This window comes from Centropristis striata, chromosome 18, assembly GCF_030273125.1.
Source record: "Centropristis striata isolate RG_2023a ecotype Rhode Island chromosome 18, C.striata_1.0, whole genome shotgun sequence".
NCBI lineage: Eukaryota > Metazoa > Chordata > Actinopteri > Perciformes > Serranidae > Centropristis > Centropristis striata.
This window is the reverse complement of record NC_081534.1, coordinates 20,051,907-20,074,268: the sequence shown is the minus strand read 5'-3', so window position 1 is coordinate 20,074,268 and position 22,362 is coordinate 20,051,907. Positions and strand designations below refer to the sequence as shown.

The window sequence follows — 22,362 nt, the reverse complement described above, 5'->3', positions numbered from 1 at the left end:
CCGCCTCCCCTACAACAACCCTCCGCTCCGCCGTGTTGGTGCTTTACATCCTGTTATCCCTCTCTGGCAGCATATTCAATCCAACTTTTTGAAAAAAGTACTCTGACCATGGCTTACACGACTGCGGGTGGAACTAAGAAGAAGGTCTGCTACTACTATGACGGTATGGGACATCCCGAGTGTGTGAATCAGGAGCGTTTATCAGGCTAACGCTAACAGCTCAGCTAGTGTGTCTAGCTGGTGCTGCTGGTGAATGCACGGTGCTTAACACAAGCTTACTAACGAGCAAGCTTGCTGCTCACGTTAATGTTAACGTCAATCGGCCTCCTTGGTGCTAACTAGTGTCACATTGCTTGTTAACTCTTTGAACAAGCATGGAATTCACCTTATGCAGCTTGCACCTTAACTACAACTTGCGAGGATGCACAATGGACGTAATAAAATTATAATGTATCGTTAATGTTGAAGATGTTGTAATTAGCTAGACACAGGGCCGGCTCTAGCCCATTTGGTGCCCTAGGCGAGATCCATTGGTGTTGAACAGCTCCACTTGCTGTTTCACGGAGGGGGGAACTCACGTTTTTGTTTGCCCATGGTGCCAACCAGGCTATATAATACAACTCTATGTCTATATAATTATTAACTTACAAGTAAATTTGCAAAGAAGCACAGCTGGAGACTGCTAACAAAGTTGGAGACAAGAGAGACACTGAAAGTGCAAATGTACTTAACTGTGTTAAGCTAGTGTTGCTTTATTTTAACCTAGTTAGCAAGCTAATACAAATGAAACGTCTTCACATAAAACTGCATTTAAAAAAAGATGACAAAACGTTACTTTTATATTGGGACTTCTCATTTCTTCTCTTTCGGAGAGCTTTGATGCCGTTTCATCTTGCAAGACATATCAAAACATAACCTGTCCGTCACTTGACGTGACCTGACCTCTGTGACAGTGATCTGACCGTCTAAGGGGGGGGGGGCAGCCAATGACCACACGTCACGTGACTCAGCATCACGAGTGACAAAATGTCATTGGTTATCTGTTTTTTTATTTTGTTAATATTTAGTATTTCCGAGACAGAACACGAATCAAGGACGACAATGGGCATCACATTTTTTTTTTTTTTAATATTTAATTTTTTTGATATATATATATATTTTTTGTTAGCCGGCCCTGGCTAGATATGAATGTGCACAACACATTATTACCATTGTTTGAGCTATAATTGACACCGTGTACAGCATGTTATTTATATTGACATGGAAGAATCAATGACAACGATGACAAACTTTAGACCCCGAGAGACAAAGTTACATGTTTGAAGCCACAAAGCAAAATGTGCAACTATCCCCGCACAGTGAGCACAGGCCTCATTGATGCGGACCGTCAGTCAGTGGACTCTGTGTTCACGCCTCTTTAGGTCCAGATGAGCGGAATTTCACAGTACAGAAAAGTGTCCTGACCCCCAGAGTTTACCAAAGCCCTCCCCAGAGGAATGGCTTATTTTTAAACTCAGCAGTTAAGGTCAATGAGAACATAATTCGTCACAGTGTCTGCTGAACTGGCTTTCCTGTTCATTTAAAATGGTGCAGTGACATAAAGTGTCATGTCGTTTTGGTTTGGATATTGTCACCCTGTTAAAATAATCGCCCAACTCATTTTTTCAAGTTTAGCAGGAAACACAAAAAAACTTCACCAAAAGTGTAACATATGACGTTTATTGATCATTTCACTCAAAAAGGATGTAACAAAGGATGGCTATTGGCATAGTAATAACACTGTGTTTAAATTATGTAACTTAAGATAAATATATGACTTGGGCTATTTTTTGAATGCCTTTGTGATATGGTAACACTTTATTTTGAAGGTGTCTACATAAGAGTCACACAAGCCTGTCAGAAACATGACATGACAAGTATCATGAGCATTAATGTTACTTCAAAGTGTCATTGATGTTCATGACACATCCCATGTCATGTTTATGACACGCTCATGTCATTCTTATGTAGACACCTTAGAGTAAAGTGTTACCAATATTAGTGTCAACAATAAAACACTGATAAACTAAACTGATAACTAAACAGTCTCCCTCTAGCTCTTCTTTGCTGGGTTCTTATCTGATGCCTATGAATATGGCAAATTGTCAAAGAAGTGATGATCTTAAAGGGGTAAAATCACATGATCTGATCAACTGAGGATGTAGGCGATTTTACCATAGGTGGCCGGCGTCATGAGGAGATGATGATGTAACGCCTTTTTTTGTGCATGCAAGAGGTTTTAGGTGACTTAATGCTGTAAATTGTACAAGGAATCCTCGGCATTATTAAAAATATACATTTTGTGGCATCCAAAATGTGACATCTGCCTTCAGGTTTTGTGGTGCTTTCAGTTGAGCAGCTCCTGACCAGGGGTTGCATTAACCAAAAATGTATCATCATTTTTTTAAATAATGATTGAAACCCCTCTCCAGCTGGTAGCTGTGCATATTAGTTATCTATTGTATAATCCGGACCAGACCTTGTTGTCTGACTGGCTTCAGCTAACGAATGGTCGTTTCTCTGCACTAGTAAATATCCACTCTGAGCGCTGGAGTGCTGTTGGAATACACACTTCTAATATATTTCGAGGTAAACACTGTAACGTTACTGTTGGCTCTCTGTCTGAGCAGCAGCAGGGCTGAGCGCATTGAATGTGTGATAAACAGCTGAAACTGCAGCTAAGTGCTGTTAGCTACTCACATAAAAATAGCAAAGTATCATGGCAGCTGAGTGTCTGAAGTTACTTTTAAAAGCATAGTAATTGTGATGGGGTTGATAAACCAGGTGAAAAAAAGAGGCATTGGTACAGTGGATAAGCTTGTTTCACCTCTTTGTGTATTAATGTTTAGACAAAGTAGTGTTGACATTTAAATGGGTAACAATGACAGACTGACAGGGTTAAAGATCATGCCTCTATGGGAAGAAAGGTTGGCCAATTAAGTAGAGATGTAATGATGACAGACAGTTGAAATCGATTTAGTCTGTTGAGCTGAAAAATGAAGTTTGAATGAGTTTTGACTTGTGAGTCATCGATCTCCGTTGACTGTGTATTTAATGAAAGAGCCTCCATGACAATTCTGTGTTGGCAAAAAACTGAAACGTGTCTAAAAGCTGCTGTGTGGTTAAATATACTACCAACAAGTTAAAGAACCCAAAGTAAGTTTTTAAAATCTGACAAACCAAAAAAATGAACTTTTAAGAGAACAAAGTGGGTTTTAGCAATGCACATGCAAGTCTTAGTTTGTTTAGATGAAGAGATTTATTTTCATGTGTGTATATATATATATATATATATATATATATATATATATATATATATATATATATACATATGTATATTTCATGGAATTTGTCATGTACACACACTTTAACTGAACATGTTTCCATTTGCAGGTGACATAGGAAATTATTATTACGGACAAGGGCATCCCATGAAACCGCATCGTATCCGGATGACTCACAATCTGCTTCTGAACTACGGACTGTACAGGAAAATGGAGATCTATGTATGTTTCTAACCAATAAATAATGGAATAACATCCTTCAGAATGTGAGACATAAATCAAACACAAACACAGCTGTAGTCTTCTTCTCTCCCATTTTCATTTACTGTTTAATTTTTTTTGTTTCAGAGACCACACAAAGCCACAGCAGAGGAGATGACAAAATATCACAGTGATGACTACATCAAGTTCCTCCGATCCATACGGCCAGACAACATGTCTGAGTTCAGCAAGCAGATGCAGCGCTGTAAGTATTGTGTATAGAGTTTTCACTGGAAGTAACAATCATTTCTATTATCTATTAATTTGTTGAATATTCCCTAATCGATAAAATAGTTAGTCTATCAAGAATCTAATCAAGAATTGTTTTGTCAATAAGAGAAAATTCTCAGTCTATTCATCTCACTTCAGTCTTTTTATTTTTCCACATTGAGAGTCAAAGCCACAGACTGACCAACAAAGTATTCAGTCAAACTGAACTGAATTGATATCAAACGTGTATGGACGACAACAATTGCAGCATTTTCTCAAACTTTCCTCAACCTCAAGCTTCACTGCTCTTGAACTTCCCGACATGATATCCAGACGCACATGGTGCCTATAGATTCCTTAGATCTTCTAGTTTCATATGATAGCAGTTTCTCCAGTGTAATTCTAAAAGTGATCAATAATATCGATACCTGGCAGCCATGAATCGATATTATATCACCATGCAAAATATCGCAATACTCTGTTGTATCAATTTTTTCCCCCACTTCTAGTAATGTCTATAATAATGTCCAAAGTATTCGTGAATTTTCATTCATTTGATGAACATAAAACTGTAAGGTGCAGTTATGTGCACAGCCCCAAATCAAAACAGTTAGATTGGTTGTCAAAAAACCCACGTGTAAACTCTGGATGCACCTGATCACGGATAACAATGAAATAGCTTTGAGGGAGAAGAGGACCTAACCTGCTGGTGTTATGAGCACAAAGCCTTGCAACAAGTGGTTTACTGTGCCAAAAAGTTTCCCGATACACTAGGATCGAAGGCTGAGCTAGAGCTTTTACCTTCAGACTACTAGGATCCTTTATACAAGTACGACACTCACAACAAGCTGTTCTTCTTTTGATCGTCACACCAGTTATTGATCACTTATTTTAATTTTGCAGTCAATGTTGGAGAGGACTGTCCTGTGTTCGATGGCTTGTTTGAGTTCTGCCAACTTTCTGCTGGTGGCTCTGCTGGTAAGTTAAAAGAAAATTGATTATATTGAATATTCATGGACTTTGCCACCAGAAAATGATATAACTAAATGTTAAATACACACACTGAATGCATTTTGCATCAGTCTTCAGAGGATGAGAGGCAGACCACCGGACCACTACAAGGCTAAAACATCTAGGAAACAAATTCACACTTACATTCAGCCCCATGTGCACTTAGAGTCAACAGTTTAACTGGCCTGCATGTGTTCGGACTGAGAGAGAAAGCACTAGATATTACATCCTCTACACAGAGAAGCCATGACCATAAGAGAAATACTGGCTATTTGAGCAAGGAAAGAACACTATTAAACCACATCATTTGTTGGTATATCAAAAAAAAATTTAATTAAATGTGTGTAAAAGTTTTTACAAAGCATCATTAAAAGAGTGTTACATCATTATAACAGGATTTTTATCAGAGTCTGTGTGGGTCTGATTTCTCTAGTTTAAAGGAACACTCCACCGTTTTTTCATATTAAAACATGTTATTCGGTCAAGTAAGACGAGTTGATACAGACCTCTTGCGTCTCAATGCGTGCACTCAATCGCCCTGGCGCGCAGCGCCACTTGGCTAGCACTTAGCTTAGCCCAGTTCATTCATTAGGATCCAGACAGATGGACAGTTAGAAGCGACCAAACTCCTCCACGTTTTCCCTATTTAAATACAGCTACATGAGTAGTTAAACGACCAAGTATGGCGACACAAAATAAAACGTGGCGCTTTTCTAAGCGGATAAAAAGGATAACTATAATGTATGGCGGAATAGCACTTGGGAGCACTTCAACTCGGCGCAGTAATATCATCACTCCTGAAAAATCTTCTCCCCCTCTCCCCGGGCTGAACACTCAAGTTGGATAAGCTAACGTTATGTTATGGCCACTTCCAGGACAACCAAATACCATACAAAAGGATACTTACAGTGTTTGGTGATCCACTTTGTTGTGTTCGTGATTTGAGTATTGTCGGTGTGGCCACATCCTTTAGGCATAATCCTGTGGATGTATAGTCCTCCTGTGTGAAATGCTCGGAGCAAACACGCCAATTCTTCAGAATATCCACCGATGTTGTTGGATCCATGTCCAAAGCAGCTAACCAAGCTTTCCGCCGTTTGTGGTGAGTTGGAATTCTGTGAAACATGACGGTGTCGTGGCAAAAAGTGATAGCCTGCCAGAATCTGATTTCTGGCCGCGGGAGCGCACACGGCAGCCCGTTGAGCGGTAGCGTAAACACGTCTGCTTTTCTCTGGATTAAACGGTCTTAATATGCAGATACACACAACTGTATTATAATGTAATTATAGCAAAGGCATGTGGCTTCGAAAGTTTAACGTTTGTTGTTGCGTAATTATTACAACTGTGGCCAAAAGAAGTGTATCGTTTGTAGCGAAATCAGACATGGCAACTACGTGATAGACACGTCTATTTCAGTTTTCACCTCGCAAAAACTGATTGAAGGCATAGTATAGTTACTGAGAGGTTATTTCTGCCTAAATATGACTTGATCTCATTCATGAGCTTCATAATGTAAACACTAGAGCTCACAGGACAGCTTGGAATCCCTTTAAAGCACCATTACAACACAAAATAGGCATTTTCACCTGCCAAAAATTGATTGAAGGCCAGATACAGTTACTCAAAGGTTATTTCTGCCTAAATATGACTTGATCTCATTCATGAACTTCATAATGTAAAGATCTGACTGCTCAACGGGCTGCCGTGCGCGCTCCCGCGGCCAGAAATCAGATTCTGGCAGGCAATCACTTTTTGGCACGACAACGCCACTATATACCTTCTGCTTGTTATCGCAACCCTTTACGATGCACGTTATAACCATGATTGTTCACAAATATCTTCCTACAACCTGATACTTCGTCAGCTCTGCTCGAACTACTACTCCTGGTGCAGCTCACGTTGGTTCTGTTGACGGAAGTGAGAGGGAGAGGGAGAGGGAGGGGGAGAAGATTTTTCAGGAGTGATGATATTACTGCGCCGAGTCGAAGTGCTCCCAAGTGCTATTCCGCCATACATTATAGTTATCCTTTTTGTCCGCTTAGAAAAGCGCCACGTTTTATTTTGTGTCGCCATACTTGGTCGTTTAACTACTCGTGTAGCTGTATTTAAATAGGGAAAACATGGAGGAGTTTGGTCGCTTCTAACTGTCCATCTGTTTGGATCCTAATGAATGAACTGGGCTAAGCTAAGTGCTAGCCAAGTGGCGCCGCGCGCCAGGGCGATTGAGTGCACGCATTGAGACGCAAGAGGTCTGTATCAACTCGTCTTACTTGACCGAATAACATGTTTTAATATGAAAAAACGGTGGAGTGTTCCTTTAATGCTTTTCAACTGAGAAATGTTGACATTTCCAAACTAACATTTGAATTAAACGAATAATCCAGAATATATTTATTTATTAATTACAGCTGGTTCAGTGAAACTAAACCGACAGCAGACTGACATCGCAGTGAACTGGGCTGGAGGACTTCACCATGCAAAGAAGTCTGAAGCCTCTGGGTTTTGCTATGTTAATGACATCGTACTGGCCATCTTGGAGCTGCTCAAGTGAGTTTCATCCATAGCTTGACAAAATCCCATGAACATGATGACCATGTATGTATGTATGTAAATGCAGTAAATGAAAGGAAGCACAAGAACATTCTTCATCAGAGCAGAAGTATAGAGTCAGATCATTGATGTTTTACAGTGTTAAGCAAACAATGGCTGTATCCCAATGTCAAGGATCCTTCCTTGGTCGGATCCTTTCTTCGGAGTCAGGTCCTCCAGGGGCGAGGCAAGAGTGGTATAACCACTAATGCACCTTCGGTGTGCGTCACTGTGTAATTGGACGTTCTGCTTAAATTCAGCGCTGCAATTTCTAAACCAGTTCGTGCTTTGGCATCAGCACTCTTCCACATATTTGTGGAAATGGAAGAAGATGCTTTAAAGTTGAATCTCCATGATTTAGCAAGTAATAGCCACAAAGTGGATTAAACCTGAATATTTCACTGATCCTGGCTGAATTTGGCCGCTACTTAGTTTCATAAAAGCAGCGCAGCATAACTCACCATGCTGATGTGTTCTGTGATTTTTTTCAATTTTATTTTACAGTACAGTACAATAACAGTTATTTATAAATAACAATAAAGGATTATAGCGGACTGTTGGTCCCTGTTAACACAATAAACAAATGTATAACCTTCTGAATGGCATAGCTACGTATACTTTGCACATAGTACATTAATACTAAGTAATTAATTAACACAAACTTAACTGAGACGGCATCAATGTATCAAGATGATGTTAATTATCTTTTAGTTAAATATTCTGGCATCTGTTTATGTATATGTTTTTGCTTGACTTTGAACACACGTTTTGTAAGTTATGTGATAACATTCAGTGTAAACTGAAAATACTTATATTTAAATGCATATTGCGCCGCCGGTGTCGCTATTTCTATGCTCGCCATTTTTAAATCTCCCGGTAGACCGCTGTGCGCAGGGCTTTATGGGTACTCTGGGCGCACAGAGGATACACACATGCATCCTTGGAATTTTGGCAAAAGAAGGACTCTGTCCTCCGGAGGATCCTGGATATTGGGACAGTCCTTCGACAGATGTCGATGACGTAGTATCCTTCAAATTCAGCCATCTGAGGATCCTTCCCTGACTTTGGGATACAGCTAATGACTTGTGTGTACTTACTCCAGCTGTCTGTGTTCTCCCTCTCACACAGATACCACCAGAGGGTGCTGTACATCGATATAGACATCCACCATGGGGACGGAGTGGAGGAGGCCTTCTATACCACAGACAGGGTGATGACTGTGTCCTTCCACAAATACGGGGAGTACTTCCCTGGAACCGGAGACCTCAGGGTGAGCCTCAGCCTCTGTTATCACCGAGATATTTGAAACAAGCTCAAATCTTTGCATCAAAACATTCAAGTTTGTATGGGGAGTTGATATGCATTTAAGTAGATGTGAATAAAATTAAAGAAATGAGGGTTTCTAATTTGATAAGGAATTATGTTTAATTGAAAAAGCACAAAGGTGTCGGTTGGCTGCAGTGAACTCTTCCTCTTTCACACTAATAATGTGTATTCAGATGATTTAGTAACGTTTCTGTTCTGTACTATCCTTTTACTCTATTGCCCTTGCTCTGCATTTAGGATATCGGAGCTGGAAAAGGCAAATATTATGCTGTTAATTTCCCCCTGCGTGATGGCATTGATGATGAGTCATACCAGCAGATCTTCAAACCTGTAAGTATGAGACTTTTTAATGTTCCACAGCAAATGGTTTTGACATTTGAAAAAAAAAAACAAGATCTGATCATCGATGAAACAATGAAATAATTATCTGTTTGCTCAGAGGATTCCTTTATATTTACCTGACTGACATTGGCTGTGAATGTTATTGTACATTATTCCAATGTATACATCTCACATTATGTAAAGGTTGTGAGTCTTCAACCTGTTCTAAACAATCTTATTTGTTTTAACAATGAATGTAATTATCTGCATGTCACACCTGGCATAACTAAGTAAATATTGGGATGTCAGGTGGTTGACAGTGGGGATGCACACCATCTTTCAACCCTTCTTGAGTGTGACTTGTTGTGTGGCCCTGCAGGTGATGGCCAAGGTGATGGAGATGTACCAGCCCAGTGCTGTTGTTCTCCAGTGTGGTGCAGACTCTCTCTCAGGAGACCGCCTCGGCTGCTTTAACCTCACCATTCGCGGTATGCAGCACATAATGCCAAATAAATGCTGAATGGCCATAAACCATCCCAGAAGCTTCATATTGTGCCTCTGTTTTTTTTACCAGGCCATGCCAAATGTGTGGAGTACATGAAGTCCTTCAACCTCCCGCTGCTGATGCTGGGTGGAGGAGGGTACACGATCCGAAACGTGGCCCGCTGCTGGACCTACGAGACAGCTGTTGCTCTGGACACAGACATCCCTGATGGTTTGTCACAGATGCCATGACTTTATATCAATGAACGTAAAGTAAGCTAAAAATAGCACCTTTGTGTTACACAATAGATGACATCTATAGACCAGAGCAGCAGCAGAAAAATATGTACACAAATACAAGTGACATATGCACATTCAATTAGTGAACTGCATTTCCATATATAGATATACTGTATATACAGTTCAAACCAGTTGTTAAAATGCACTGTATAAGAGACATAACCTTTTTTTTCTCACCATCTGGCCTTAAATCAGACTAAACTTTTAGATAGGATTACCAAAATCCTCAAAAATCAAGAGAGATCAGCCAAGATATCAGGAAGAGAATTGTCTGGTTCATCCTTGAGTAAAATTTCCAGATGCCTGAAGGTGCCATGTTCATCTGTTCAGACTATTACTGTTACTATTACTATTAAAGGGGGGTGGCAGCATCATGTTGTGGGGTTGTTTTGCTGCAGGAGGGACTGGTGCACTTCACACAATATATGGCATCATGAGGAAAGAACATTATGTGGAAATATTGAAGCAACATCTCAAAACATCAGCCAGGAAGTTAAAGCTTGGGCGCAAATGGGTCTTCCAAATGGACAATGACCCAAAGCATACTGCCAAACTGGTTACAAAATTGTTTAAGGATAATAAAGTCAATGTTTTGGAGTGGCATCACAAAGCCCTGATCTCAATCCCATAGCAAATTTATGGGCAGAGCTGAAAAGGTGTTTGCCGGCAATGTGGCCGATAAACCTAACTCAGTTACAAAATTCCTGCCAAATATTATGGAAAGCTTGTGGAAGGTCGTACAGTTTAAAGGCAATGCTACCAAATACTAATGAAATGTGTTTGAACCTGTGACTTTGAAGAAAGTAATACAAAATTCTCTAGAAAATGTTCTGTCATTATTCTGGCATTTAGCAAATAGAAATCATTTTGTTAATCCTAACTGACCTAAAACAGGAAAGGTTAAGTCATATTTGAAGGTCAGACAGTGAAGAAAAAAAGGTTGTGTCTTTTTATACAGTGTATGTAAACCTCTGGTTTCATCTGTATGTGTGTCTAGTTAACTAATGAGTCAGGGAGCTGACTCAGCAGACTGCCTCCTCCACTGAGTGTGTGTAACATAAAAAGAGGGGATGTAATCACACCCTGTCAAATGGGCCAGCAGTTCACTTAATGGAATTTCAGGACATTAAGTGAACTCCCCACTCATTTTAATCTATCCTCCACTCAGTGAGGATCAGTGTAGGTTAGAAAGCCTCGGTTAATCATGTCACTTCCTTTTCATTCCTAACAGATAATTTGACACTTTGTTTTGTCTGCAGCATATTAATCTCTTCCAGCTGTGTTCATCTTGACTCAGTTTTCTTACTTTTCTTATTGATGTTTCTTTTGCAGAACTGCCATACAATGACTACTTTGAGTACTTTGGGCCTGACTTCAAGCTGCACATCAGTCCCTCCAACATGACCAACCAGAACACACATGAGTACATGGACAAGATCAAGTATGTAAAGTCAAAACTGCAGTGGATTTTAAAAGTATTAGGAATGATTATTATTTCTTACAGATGACTGTCAACTTTATATATGATTATAATCTCACATTTTAATGTGGTGCTTCTCTTGCCAGTTGGGCTCTGAGATGGCCTATTATGATTTTTTTCTGGCTACCACTATAAAGATTTAAGGTGTTCAGCATCAAAATATTTGGAGAAAAAGGTTGATTTGTGATCCTGGTACTGTTAGTTCACCAATAAATGTTTAGCTTTTTCCAGAGCTTTGAACCACATGTCAGTGTTCTTCAGTAGATGGAATTTGAACTGCACTGGCTTCAATCTATGTTTCCACACTTTTATAATGAAGCAAAGACAGAGCATCTAGTGTGGTGAAGTGAAGTGCTTAAGCAGTATTGGAAGATGCAGTTTAACAAACCTGATAAACATTTCACCAAACTCCATCAGGGTATAATATAGGGTTGTCAAAAAGAGCGATATTCGGATACCAATCAATACTAAAAATTAGAATCAGATAACATGGTTAAGATAATCATTTGCAACGGTATCAATAGCAACCTCCAGTTGACACACAACTTCACACACACAGCAGCACTGCTGCAAAGGCACACGCAGCCCCTCCCCTCACTAGCAGCTGAACAAGTGAACACTAGTTGACGTTCAAAACAAACTAAACATGGCAGGTGCTGCTGCTGAAGGAGAGCCTTACCGACCACTTTTGTTCTAAAATGAAAAAAGTAGAAGTGCCGTATGGAAATATTTAGCTTATGAGGCAGACGACCAGGGGAAGGCGAAAAAGATGTCGATAAGCCTGTTTGCAAGGAATGCTACAAAGTGGTTTCAAGCAAGTCAAGTAGCACAACAAACTTCTGAAACATCTGAAAGACAGAAGCCTCGATCTTTATGGGCAATTTCGTTAACCTGGCACACATGAAGATCAGCTGTTTAACTGTTAGTAATTAGCCGATAGCAACATTAACCATCTGTTAAGTTATTATTAAGCTGGCGGGTAATAATAAAACTACATTAATGTTGATTATAATTAATTATTAATTATTTTATATATACATATATAAAACAGTGTGTTAGCTGGGCAGCAAACGTTATCAGTCCTGCCTATATATATATATATATATATATATATATATATATATATATATATATACACACACACACACACACACACACACACACACACACACGTTTTTGTCATACAATACAATGCAATACCCCATTGTATTAAATTGTATTGAGTATTTTCCTGGGTATCGGTATCAAGTTTAAAATTCTAGTATCATGACAACCCTAGTATAATATCTATATTTTAATTTGAAAAACACATCAGTTTTATATCAAACTCACATGAATGAAACAAAAGAATGAATCGTTAACCACTGTCACAGAACTTCAGTAATAGAGATCATATAATATAAAAAATATTCCTTTGTAGTTATTGAGATGTCTCCAGAGTTACCTGAGTGCTGGCTTGTGTCGTGTATGTGACTGTTCAGGCAGCGACTTTTTGAGAACCTGCGGATGCTGCCTCATGCGCCTGGAGTGCAGATGCAAGCCATCCCGGAGGACGCTGTCCCAGATGACACTGTGGATGAGGACACAGAAGATCCTGACAAACGCTTGTCCAGTAAGACTGCTGTTAATATCCATACAGTATCCCTTCTCTAACATACAGTAAGGATGAGTAGATATACACCTTTATTACATTGTCACAGTAATAGTTTGCTGGCTCTTGAAACTTAGGTCACTGTAAACAACAAGCATATCTGTATGAATTACATCCTGCCAGAATAAGAGCTCATTGGAGTGACTGTTTTTGTATCATTGGTTTTGGCTTTCATGCTCTTTGTTTTGACTGCGATGCCCAAATAAATTTGTTTTTGGTAAAGGTCATAGTGGCCTTGCCCTCAAATAAACTTAATTCCAGGCCTGGTAATATGAATAGATTGATTTACTCTGCAAGTTGTGGCTGTGAAGTAGGTCTTAAATTGCAGTCGTAATGGTCTTAAAAAGGTCTTAAATTTAAATTGTGGAAACCTGCAGAAACCCTGTGCTGTTGTAATTGTATATTATTATCAATGAATGACATCAGCGGTGGTTCCCTCCATGTACAAACCTTTCTGAAACGTCCTCTGATTAATGATGTAGACATATAGTTATTGCGTCATGCTGAAGGAATGTTCAGAGTTGTGCTGTGTGATTGCAGTTCGTGCCACAGACAAGAGGATAGCCTGTGATGAAGAGTTCTCTGACTCTGAGGACGAGGGGGAGGGAGGCAGGAAAAACATGGCCAATCACAAGAAGGGAGCAAAAAGGCCAAAAGTGGACGAAGACAAGAAGGAAGGAGAGGAGAAGAAAACTGGTTTGTATTCTTAACTTGGACTCATTCCACAGTGGTGAAATTACTTTTTATTTTGTTTAATGTTTCTTTTATTCTCTTATTTCTTAGAGATAAAAGAGGAAGACAAAACAAAGGACAACAGTGCTGAGAAGACAGACTCAAAAAGGTGACAAGCCTCTCCATTAGTATTTGTCCAACCATGGATGTCCTCAAAATGTATGTTTTTTTTATTCTGTACTTCCTCACTTCCTCTTCAGATCCAGTTTACAGTGACTGAATGCTGTTTTAAATTCAGTTCAGTTCAGTGTGTTCACACCTGACTGTCAGTGTTTCTACATGCATTAAAGTAACCCGCTTACTGTTGGTTTGTCACAATAATGGTTTCTGTAAACCTGGTGTCAGTAATCAGGGAAGGGGATTAGAGAAACCTGATTGCTGGAGCTAGATTTTTTTCTTGAACGCATATTCATCTGCCATTTCTAAGTTTCTTATCATCTTTTTACGTATGCATGACAGAGACAGAGAAAGACAGTATTGCTGTAACAGTGCAGTAGGATGTATGGAAGGTTAATTTCACATAGCATGCATCCTTGTTTTCAAAGTCATTTATTTCAAACTCTAATTTAAACTTACACAAAGTAACCTATAAGTCGATTTTCCACAGCTGAACATTTGACATCTGTGCACGCTCACTGCAGCAGCTGTCCTCTTTGTATCAGTCCAAATGCTCCGACTCAAGCAGCAAATGAAAGAGAAGCAGTATCTCCTATCAGAGATCAATCGTGTATGTAATTAACATCACAAATGTGATTTGACATATAGTTTCCTTTAGTTTTGTCTCTTAAATGTATTAAAATAAAAAATAATTATGGTGATTTTTTGAAGATTGTCTGCTTTGAAGGCACATTTACATTTTGGCTGTTTTCGGTTATTCTACTTATGGCAGTGCACCTTTCCCCCCTACATTTTAAATAAATCCCCAGCTGAGATCAACTGATCACTTGAGTGTCTGTGATCTGGCCTTACTCCGCTGTGAAACTGCAGTGATGTTGTGGTGCATCAGGTCAGTCTGATCAGCGGCAGCGTCCAACGCGTCTTTTTTCCCTTTTTGGGTATCAGTTATTGATTGCAGGCTGCTCTTGTGTATCCTCGCTAATCCCTCTTTGATGGTCACAAATCAGAGCTTTGAGATGGTCGTAAAGACGGCACACCTGAACTTCCAGTTCAACGAGGGTTGAAGAGACATCATGAGATGTACCATATATTTGTGAGCTAGAAGATCAAGCATCACAGCATGATACAGTTTTTTCATACTAAAAGTAAAAAGGAAATGTATGTGATTTTGAACTTTTTTTTTTTTTTTTTTTTTTCTTCGGCAGTGTGAAGACTGAGCAGACCAGCAGTGCCTAAATTCTTCTTATCCACACACACTCGATGGAGGTATCCTCCCTCAAGGATCCAACTCTTCACTGGTCACCCTTGGAAGCATTATATTTATTATGACTCTATTTTCTACTTGTAAGCCTCATATGAACTTTATGTGTCTCTCTGTGTAGTGTATCAGTGGAATTCTTGAATCCACCACTTGAATTTGCCATACTAAATATGTCCTGTGATACCCTTTCAATCATTTTTATTCCAATGTGCTTTATCTTCTGAAGGAAACTATGGTAAACCTGTAGATAAACCTGCAATGATCTCATGTGAAATTTTTAATATTTTGCATTTGTCAATAAAACTTTTATACTATTTTCTTGAAAGTTGTATTAATGGGCATAGAGGTTAGAGAGCTGACTGGGACTGACGGGCACATAAAGGCCAACTGCTCCCTGAACGCAGTAATGTACCGCTCACTGTGTGTTCACAACAGTGTAGAGCAGCGGTTCCCAAACGTTTTTAGCCGCGCACCCCCTTCTATGTCCCAACCGTGTTGACGCACCAGCAATCCCCCACACCTTCAAAAAAAACAAAATGCAATAAGCTTTTTAATAGCCATATTAAAGGTGGCATGTTTAATCATGCTCAAATGAGAACACACATATAATTCAATAATCACCATCACAACAATGCGGTCTTGCATTTGAATTAATCTGAAACACAGTTTCAATATAATGCAACAAAGTTATGCGCAAGCTTCCACTTTTAAGAGCAAAGACGATGATGTCAGGATCAGAGGCAGAAAGCACATAAGTTGGGGAAAATGTTATAATATTTTGAGCCCTGTTGAACAAAAATTGCAGCAAGTTTAAATGAGCGTGGAGCTAAACAACCCGTCATAACAGGTTGGAAAAATGGAAGAAGATAACTTCTTCTACACTTCATTTTAAGATGAAGTGCATTTTGAATAGCCTGCGTTTATTTATTAATTAATATTACAGTTTTTGATTTTACATTTTACAAAGGAAATGTTTATTTACACTTCTTTATTGTGTGGGGAAAAAAATGTAATTGTGTAATTATCAGACCGCCATTACATTTTTCATCTCGCGCACCCCCTAGCGGCAGCTCGTGCACCCCAGGGGTGCATGCACCACACTTTGGGAATCCCTAGTGTAGAGGATGGGTTTAATGCAGAGGTTGAAAATTTCCCGGTTGAGGGAATATCTATCATGATAATGTGATTCTAGCACTTTTGAACTGTGTGTAATAACAATGGTTAGCCACATGGGGGACTCCTAACCCAAGCTAAACGTGGATTATTGATTCAAGTGTCCTGATGGTTCTCATTTTTTACAAGCATAAATATATTGCAAATCAAATTATAAGGTCATTACTATATGCATACTTTTATTCAGTGAATTGGGCGTACAGAAAACCCAGGGGGGACTACTCCAATATAATGCATGCCGTTTATTGCTTCTGCCTTACATCAGTGATTTTATGAAAGCAGGTAAAGCTATTAACTGACAAGTGAAGTTCGATTTTTTCTCCCAAGTTATGCTATAATTGGTACTTTTAAGGCATGATGAATCGAATAAACTGTCCTAATCATTTGCAGATGACGTACATTAGGCTCTACCAGTAACTCTCCCTTCATAGCTATCAAAGAAACCGCTTACTTCCTGAGTTTTTAATAGTTTGTCCTTTATCAGCAGAGATGTCAAAAGTATTGACATTCATTACTCAAGTAAAAGTACAGATACTAGGGCTTAAAAAGACTTCTGTAGAAGGTGAAGTGTCAACTCAAGCTTTTTACTCAAGTAAACGTGTAAAAGTACTGGTTTCAAAACTATAAAGTAAAAGTAATGCAAGGGGGAAAATGCCATTAAGGACAAAAGCTTAGTCCACAGGGCCACAGGGGCCTATAGTGCCACTACCCCACCTCCCCTAAAAATCCATAACTAGTGTGGTATATTGAAATGTTAATGTTGAAACATTTGGGATGCACCTGTTTCAGCTCCATTTATGCCCATTGAAAATGAACATATTTCAGTACAATGCAAAACATTAAAGAACCATATGTGTGTACTACTTGAGCATTAACATGTGTTTCATGTAGCAGAAGATCTGATGATTAGTTGCCTATAAGTATTGTAATGGTGCCAAAAAGTAAAACTTCACAGGCCTGTTATCAATAGCCTTTATTGTAATGTAAATGTACATCCAAGCTTAGCTGCAGGAATCTGTGAGGGCAACAGAGTATGTCATGGTGAGATTGTTTCGGGGGGTGGGGGGTCGAAATTTAACTGGATACAACAAGGCTACTTTCCATTTGGATCATGTGTAGCGGGATGTTATTTAGGCTACATCGTCTGCTTTCCTTGCTGGAGTGTGACGCGTGTCATGTGCAGGTACGATGGACGGTGTACAAACCAATAGGGTGTCGGAATGGTATATGTTTATACTTCTCATCCAACCACAATCACATTCACTCTATCTGGATGGAGCGATTTATCTGGATAGGGGTTTTTCGATGAAAATTTGTAATGAAAACAAGCCGAAATGAAATGGGAGGAGCAAGGCTATTTTTAAAATGTAAGGAAAGAAAGTACAGATAATTGCAAGAAAATGTAAGGAGTAGAAGTAAAAAGTAAGCCTTAAAATAATTAATTTTTCACTTAAGTAAGGTAACAAAGTATTTGTACTTCATTACTTGACACCTCTGTTTATAAGGGACAGCAGCATGAGAGGCCCACAGGGAATACTTCAGGCTAGGGACATGCTTTGGCTTGGAGGTAAGTTTACTAGTGAAAAAGTCTCTTTTTGGCCACTAGCTTAATGTTGGTTTTTTATCGTTTTCCAAATGCAGAGATTCTTGCTATGCGCGCCTGGAAGCTACAGAGGGAAAGTGTACATCTGCCATGACTGAGGTATGAAGTTCTCTGCCATGAAATGACACAAGGTCAAACCAGGGACTCTGCTAGCAGAGCCCAAACTTCAGTCTGCTTTTCAGGGCAGATTTGAAACTTTTAGTGCTGACTACTATACTGCCTTACAAAACCTAACTTCAGTAACTTCGCAGAAGGTAAAACTGAGAAAAACTGCTTTAAAGTTTTTTTTAACATGTTTTAACTGCCCAGCCAAATTGCTTATATGTAGGTAAATGATATGACACATATTTATACGATTTTTGACCTTTGACCCCCAAAATGTAGTTACTGCACTCTGGTTTTGCATTGCTGTAAAAGGTTCTAATAGTAATGCAATAAACAAACTCTATTCAAAGATTTGCGTATTATAGACTTAATATTATAATGCTATTTTTTAGTCTTAATATAATTTTATCTCTTTTTTTCTTGATTACTATCAAGATAGTTTCCCTTTCAAATAAACGTATCATTTCTATTATTTTTATGTTTAAATATATATATATATATCTCCAAAGCAGACCGTGGTCAGTGCAATTACTGCTTGGTTTTTAATTGGATTTTGTTGTTTTTGTATCATTACTTCTCTGAAATAAAGCAAAATTGAAATCTAAAACTTTGTGACAAGATAAAACAGACATCAAGGGGTTAATTTTTAGTTATAAATCAAACAACCTGAGGGCAGCTTGAGATAAAGGTATATTCTATTACATACGTGTTTATCTCTACTGTCTCATCTTATGTTGGCCAAAATCAGATCTATTTAAGCACTCTACAGTGTGTAAGAAACAAATAACGAGGGATGCATCTCAAATTTTATTCACATTTATTTTTGCTTTGTGCTCACAGAAAATTAGAACACTTTAAGCAGAGGAGTTTAATAGCAGTTTTTTGTAAGCAAAGTTACATTCCATATCCAAGTCAAACTGGTCAAAGCTTCTCCAGTATTTACAAAAGGAAAAAAGAGAGAGAGAGAAAGATGCTGCACAAACATTTGCATCTGATATTTCCTTAAATTTTGTCAAAGACCACTGAAAAAGCATTGCCTTCCGTAATCAAAAACATACCACAGTATATAAACAGTTTACCGTTCCACTTATCACAGCTTGGTTTTGAGTTCAAAATTGCTTAAAAAGGTCTTCTGAGACTTTTTTGTGTGTTGTTATCTTACAAAAATCAGCGTGTGGGAAAAAAAGAGCTGCAAACTTCATGTGCTTCTTGAGATCAAGATTTCATTTTGTACAATAATCACAGTTAAAAACACCCCGCCTATACATACTTACATTTTTATTAAGGTCATAAAACCAACAATAAACAATAAAGTCTATACAACTTTTCTACTGAATCACTGACTGGTACAGCTAATGAGAAGTGAAAAGCTCCTATGAGTTTATATGACTTCCTAAAAACCTAAATCTGAGATTTCTTGTTGTTGTCTCATCGGAAAAAAAATGACTTAGTGTTGTAAACCATATGGTGTATATAAATGTTGGTCTCAGTTTTTTTAGACTACTCTTTTGATAATAGTCTGTGGCACATCCAGGACTCCTCCTCCTCCTCCCCACCCTGAACTCACCTCACCCTTCATTTACAACACAGCCCCGTCTCCTTCATACCACGGGCATGTCCATACCCTTTTGTTTACATTTTTACTAAAAAAATCTAAAGAAAAAGTAATACTGATGAAAAAATATATGGCAGAGTGTGGATGTATTTAATCTGATGTAAATATTGAAGCCACCCACCTCCCTAGCCCGTTGAAATGAGAGTAACAACGGACTGAGATGGGTTTTGTGTAAGGGGGAATGAAAATCAAAAATCAAAAATAAAGAAAAGCTTTAAAATATCCCTGGTTGTAGACAAGTTCTTTAAAGCCAGGACCTGGCATCACTCCAACATACAAACAGGGAAATGTTTTTTGATTATCTTCTTTTCTCCTTTTTTCACATTTCCCCCTCTTTGCAAACTTATTCAGCAGCCTCGGCAGCTGGAGCCGGAGCCTCCTCGGACGCCGCTTGCTGTGAGGCCGGGGCAGCCTCTTCTGTTTTTGGCGCCTCCTCGACTGGCTTCTCCTCTGCCCTTGGCTCCTCTGCGGGCGCGGCCTCCTTGGCCTCCTCAGCCGGTTTCTCTGCTGCTGGTGCTGCTGCTGGCTCTGGCTTGGCCTCTACCTCCTCCTTGGCTGGCTCTGTGGCAGGTGCAGCCTCCCCCTCAGTAGGCTTGGCCTCCTCGCTTGCAGCCGTTGCTTCCTCTGTGCCCTCAGCCTTGGCCTCCTCTGTTGTTGCTGCTGCTGCAGCCCCCTCCTCGTTCTCTTCTCCCTCTCCTGTCTCCTTTTTGGTCTTCTTGAAAGAAAAACCACTGAGCTTGAACGACTTCTTGAAGGAGAACCGCTTCTTCTTTTTCTTTGGGGTTTCATTGCTGGTGGACGGCGTGGCGCTGTCCTCCGTCTTTTCTGCTGCCTCTCCCTCAGCAGGAGCAGGAGATGCTGCCTCTACCTGCTCCCCATTGGCAGCTTCATTCTCAGCGGGGGCAGCCTCTGCCTTACTGGCCTCCTCAGGGGTCTCCTCTGCCGTAGCGCTGCCATTGGCCTGCACCTCCTCTTTGCCATTCTCAGCTGCTGCTGCAGGACAGGCATCTCCATTCACTTTAACATGGCCGTTTTCCTAAAGAGAGAAACAGTGGCTGTTAATGGCATGTAAAGAGTTGCATGGTTTCAAGACTCAGGCCAGAAAGTGCCGCGGATGGACACCAGGGGCAGCAGACACCATGAAACCAGCAGTGACACACACACTCTCACTTCAGCCTTGACTCAGTTTCTACTTTCAAGCGTTGAGACTTTACTTGAAAAGATTCAAACTCAGTCAAGTACTAGACTAAAACCTGCAACATGTTTCTTTTCGCCCTGGATTCCATTCCTATCCTGAGCGACCGTGAGCCTGGCTGCTCCAGCAGCGGAGCGCCAAAGCAAAGCAGCTGCTCATTAAAACAACAGATGCTCATTAGTCCCGCATATTAAGGGGAGCAGAGTTCAGGTACATTTCCTAAAATATATAGACTCTAAGGAGAGTTCTTTAAGATCCAAACTCTAAAAAGAAGCGACTGCGAAGCCTCTCTGTCTCTCTCTCTGTCTGTCTGTCTCTCTCTCTCTCTCTGGGGCGCACCACTGGCTCTGAGCCCCTGTCCCCCCCTCCTGTGTAGCAGGCTGCAATCTCCACTTTCTAGTCGAGCATCTGTAACAAAAGGAGTGGTGGGCCGAGCGCACTCAGCCTTTGTTGGTATCGTGCATCTTGGATTATTCAGCAGTATCCAAATTACGACCGAATGGCGACTTTATTTAAAGCCAAAGCTGTCCATCATTATCCTGAAATTCTTCAGTGTACATCCACCAATCAACCATTCAACACACAGTTTCATTAAAATCCTACAAGTCAGGGTGATTTTATCACCAAAAGATCCAACCAAAGTGGGTTCCTCCCCAAAAACATTCACTCTCCATTCAATAAACCATTTTCCACGAAACAATGGAGATATCAGATGCTCAACTGTTGCCATTGAACTATAAGGTATTCAGAATTAAGAACAAGTATTTCCATTTAGTTTAACTCCCACCGCGCATTTCCATTTTATCAATCCAGTTACGCACGGATTGCGCCCTCATAGCGCAGCCCCCTCCAGAACGACCACATTATTCCCTGATGGGTGTGAAGAAGTGGATGATAAAGTATCATTTACCTGTCCATTGGTCTTGGTTGGTGAAGCAGCAGCAGCTTCTCCGGGCTTTTCAACTGCAGTTTCACCCTTTCCAGCTGTCCTGGACAATTGCGCTCCCATGCTTTTCGCTCCAACAAAGAAACTCAACCGATCCAAACAACGAACAAAGACCCACAAGCCCCTTTGTTAAAACGCAAAGCTCTTCGCTGCTGTCTCCCTTTCTCTGCGCAAAGAAACAAAGGCACAGGCAAAATATAGGGTAAAGTCCAGTTGGAGTGAGGAGGGTTTTTCAAAATAGCAGGAAAAAGCTGACAGGTGAGGAGAAGTAATAAAATCCCAGATTGGTGGCCGTGTCGCTGTAGACGGGCTGCAAAATGGAGAAATTTCCCTTGTTGCTAATAAGATGCGGAGTCCAACGCCCAAGTGAAGAGATGAATGGGCGCTCCAAACGATGACGGCACCGCACTCAGATTCAGCCAATCACAGCTACTACTCAAAAGCGTGGGCGGGGTTTGCGAAAGGGCGTGAACAATAGATTGTAGCGCTGCGTTCATGGTACGCTGGGATAATGATTTTCAAAGAATTGGCAACATTTGACCATCTAATCACTGGAGTGAAATCTTACCAAGTCTTAACCAAGTAATGAAAAACAATTTGTTTGGCTTTTAATGGAAAATTGTCAAAACATGAAAGTGTTTAGAAATCGTTTTCTTCTTC

The 22,362-nt window shown here is 39.9% G+C and overlaps 2 protein-coding genes across 4 annotated transcripts; one reads left to right on the top strand and one right to left on the bottom strand.

The window, feature by feature from the left end:
* LOC131991406 (histone deacetylase 2) lies at nucleotides 1-15,379 on the top strand. 3 transcript variants are annotated; one of them, XM_059356810.1, is made up of 14 exons: nucleotides 1-163; nucleotides 3,433-3,545; nucleotides 3,672-3,789; nucleotides 4,698-4,772; nucleotides 7,214-7,352; nucleotides 8,523-8,664; nucleotides 8,958-9,050; nucleotides 9,421-9,529; nucleotides 9,616-9,756; nucleotides 11,157-11,265; nucleotides 12,786-12,916; nucleotides 13,496-13,651; nucleotides 13,739-13,796; nucleotides 15,031-15,379. In XM_059356810.1, the coding sequence occupies exons 1-14, from the start codon at nucleotides 109-111 to the stop codon at nucleotides 15,038-15,040; spliced, it is 1,449 nt and encodes a 482-aa protein (XP_059212793.1). In that variant the 5' UTR covers nucleotides 1-108; the 3' UTR covers nucleotides 15,041-15,379. The 3 variants fall into 3 exon arrangements, with proteins under 3 accessions (XP_059212793.1, XP_059212792.1, XP_059212794.1); XM_059356809.1 differs by having other exon boundaries at nucleotides 15,010-15,379; XM_059356811.1 differs by having other exon boundaries at nucleotides 14,295-15,379.
* A 3,367-nt stretch (nucleotides 15,380-18,746) lies between these two features.
* On the bottom strand, nucleotides 18,747-22,098 carry marcksa (myristoylated alanine-rich protein kinase C substrate a). Its single transcript, XM_059356308.1, has 2 exons — nucleotides 21,667-22,098; nucleotides 18,747-20,597 (listed from the first exon to the last, which is right to left on the bottom strand). The coding sequence occupies exons 1-2, from the start codon at nucleotides 21,763-21,765 to the stop codon at nucleotides 19,905-19,907; spliced, it is 792 nt and encodes a 263-aa protein (XP_059212291.1). The 5' UTR covers nucleotides 21,766-22,098; the 3' UTR covers nucleotides 18,747-19,904.
* Nucleotides 22,099-22,362: the final 264 nt, after the last annotated feature.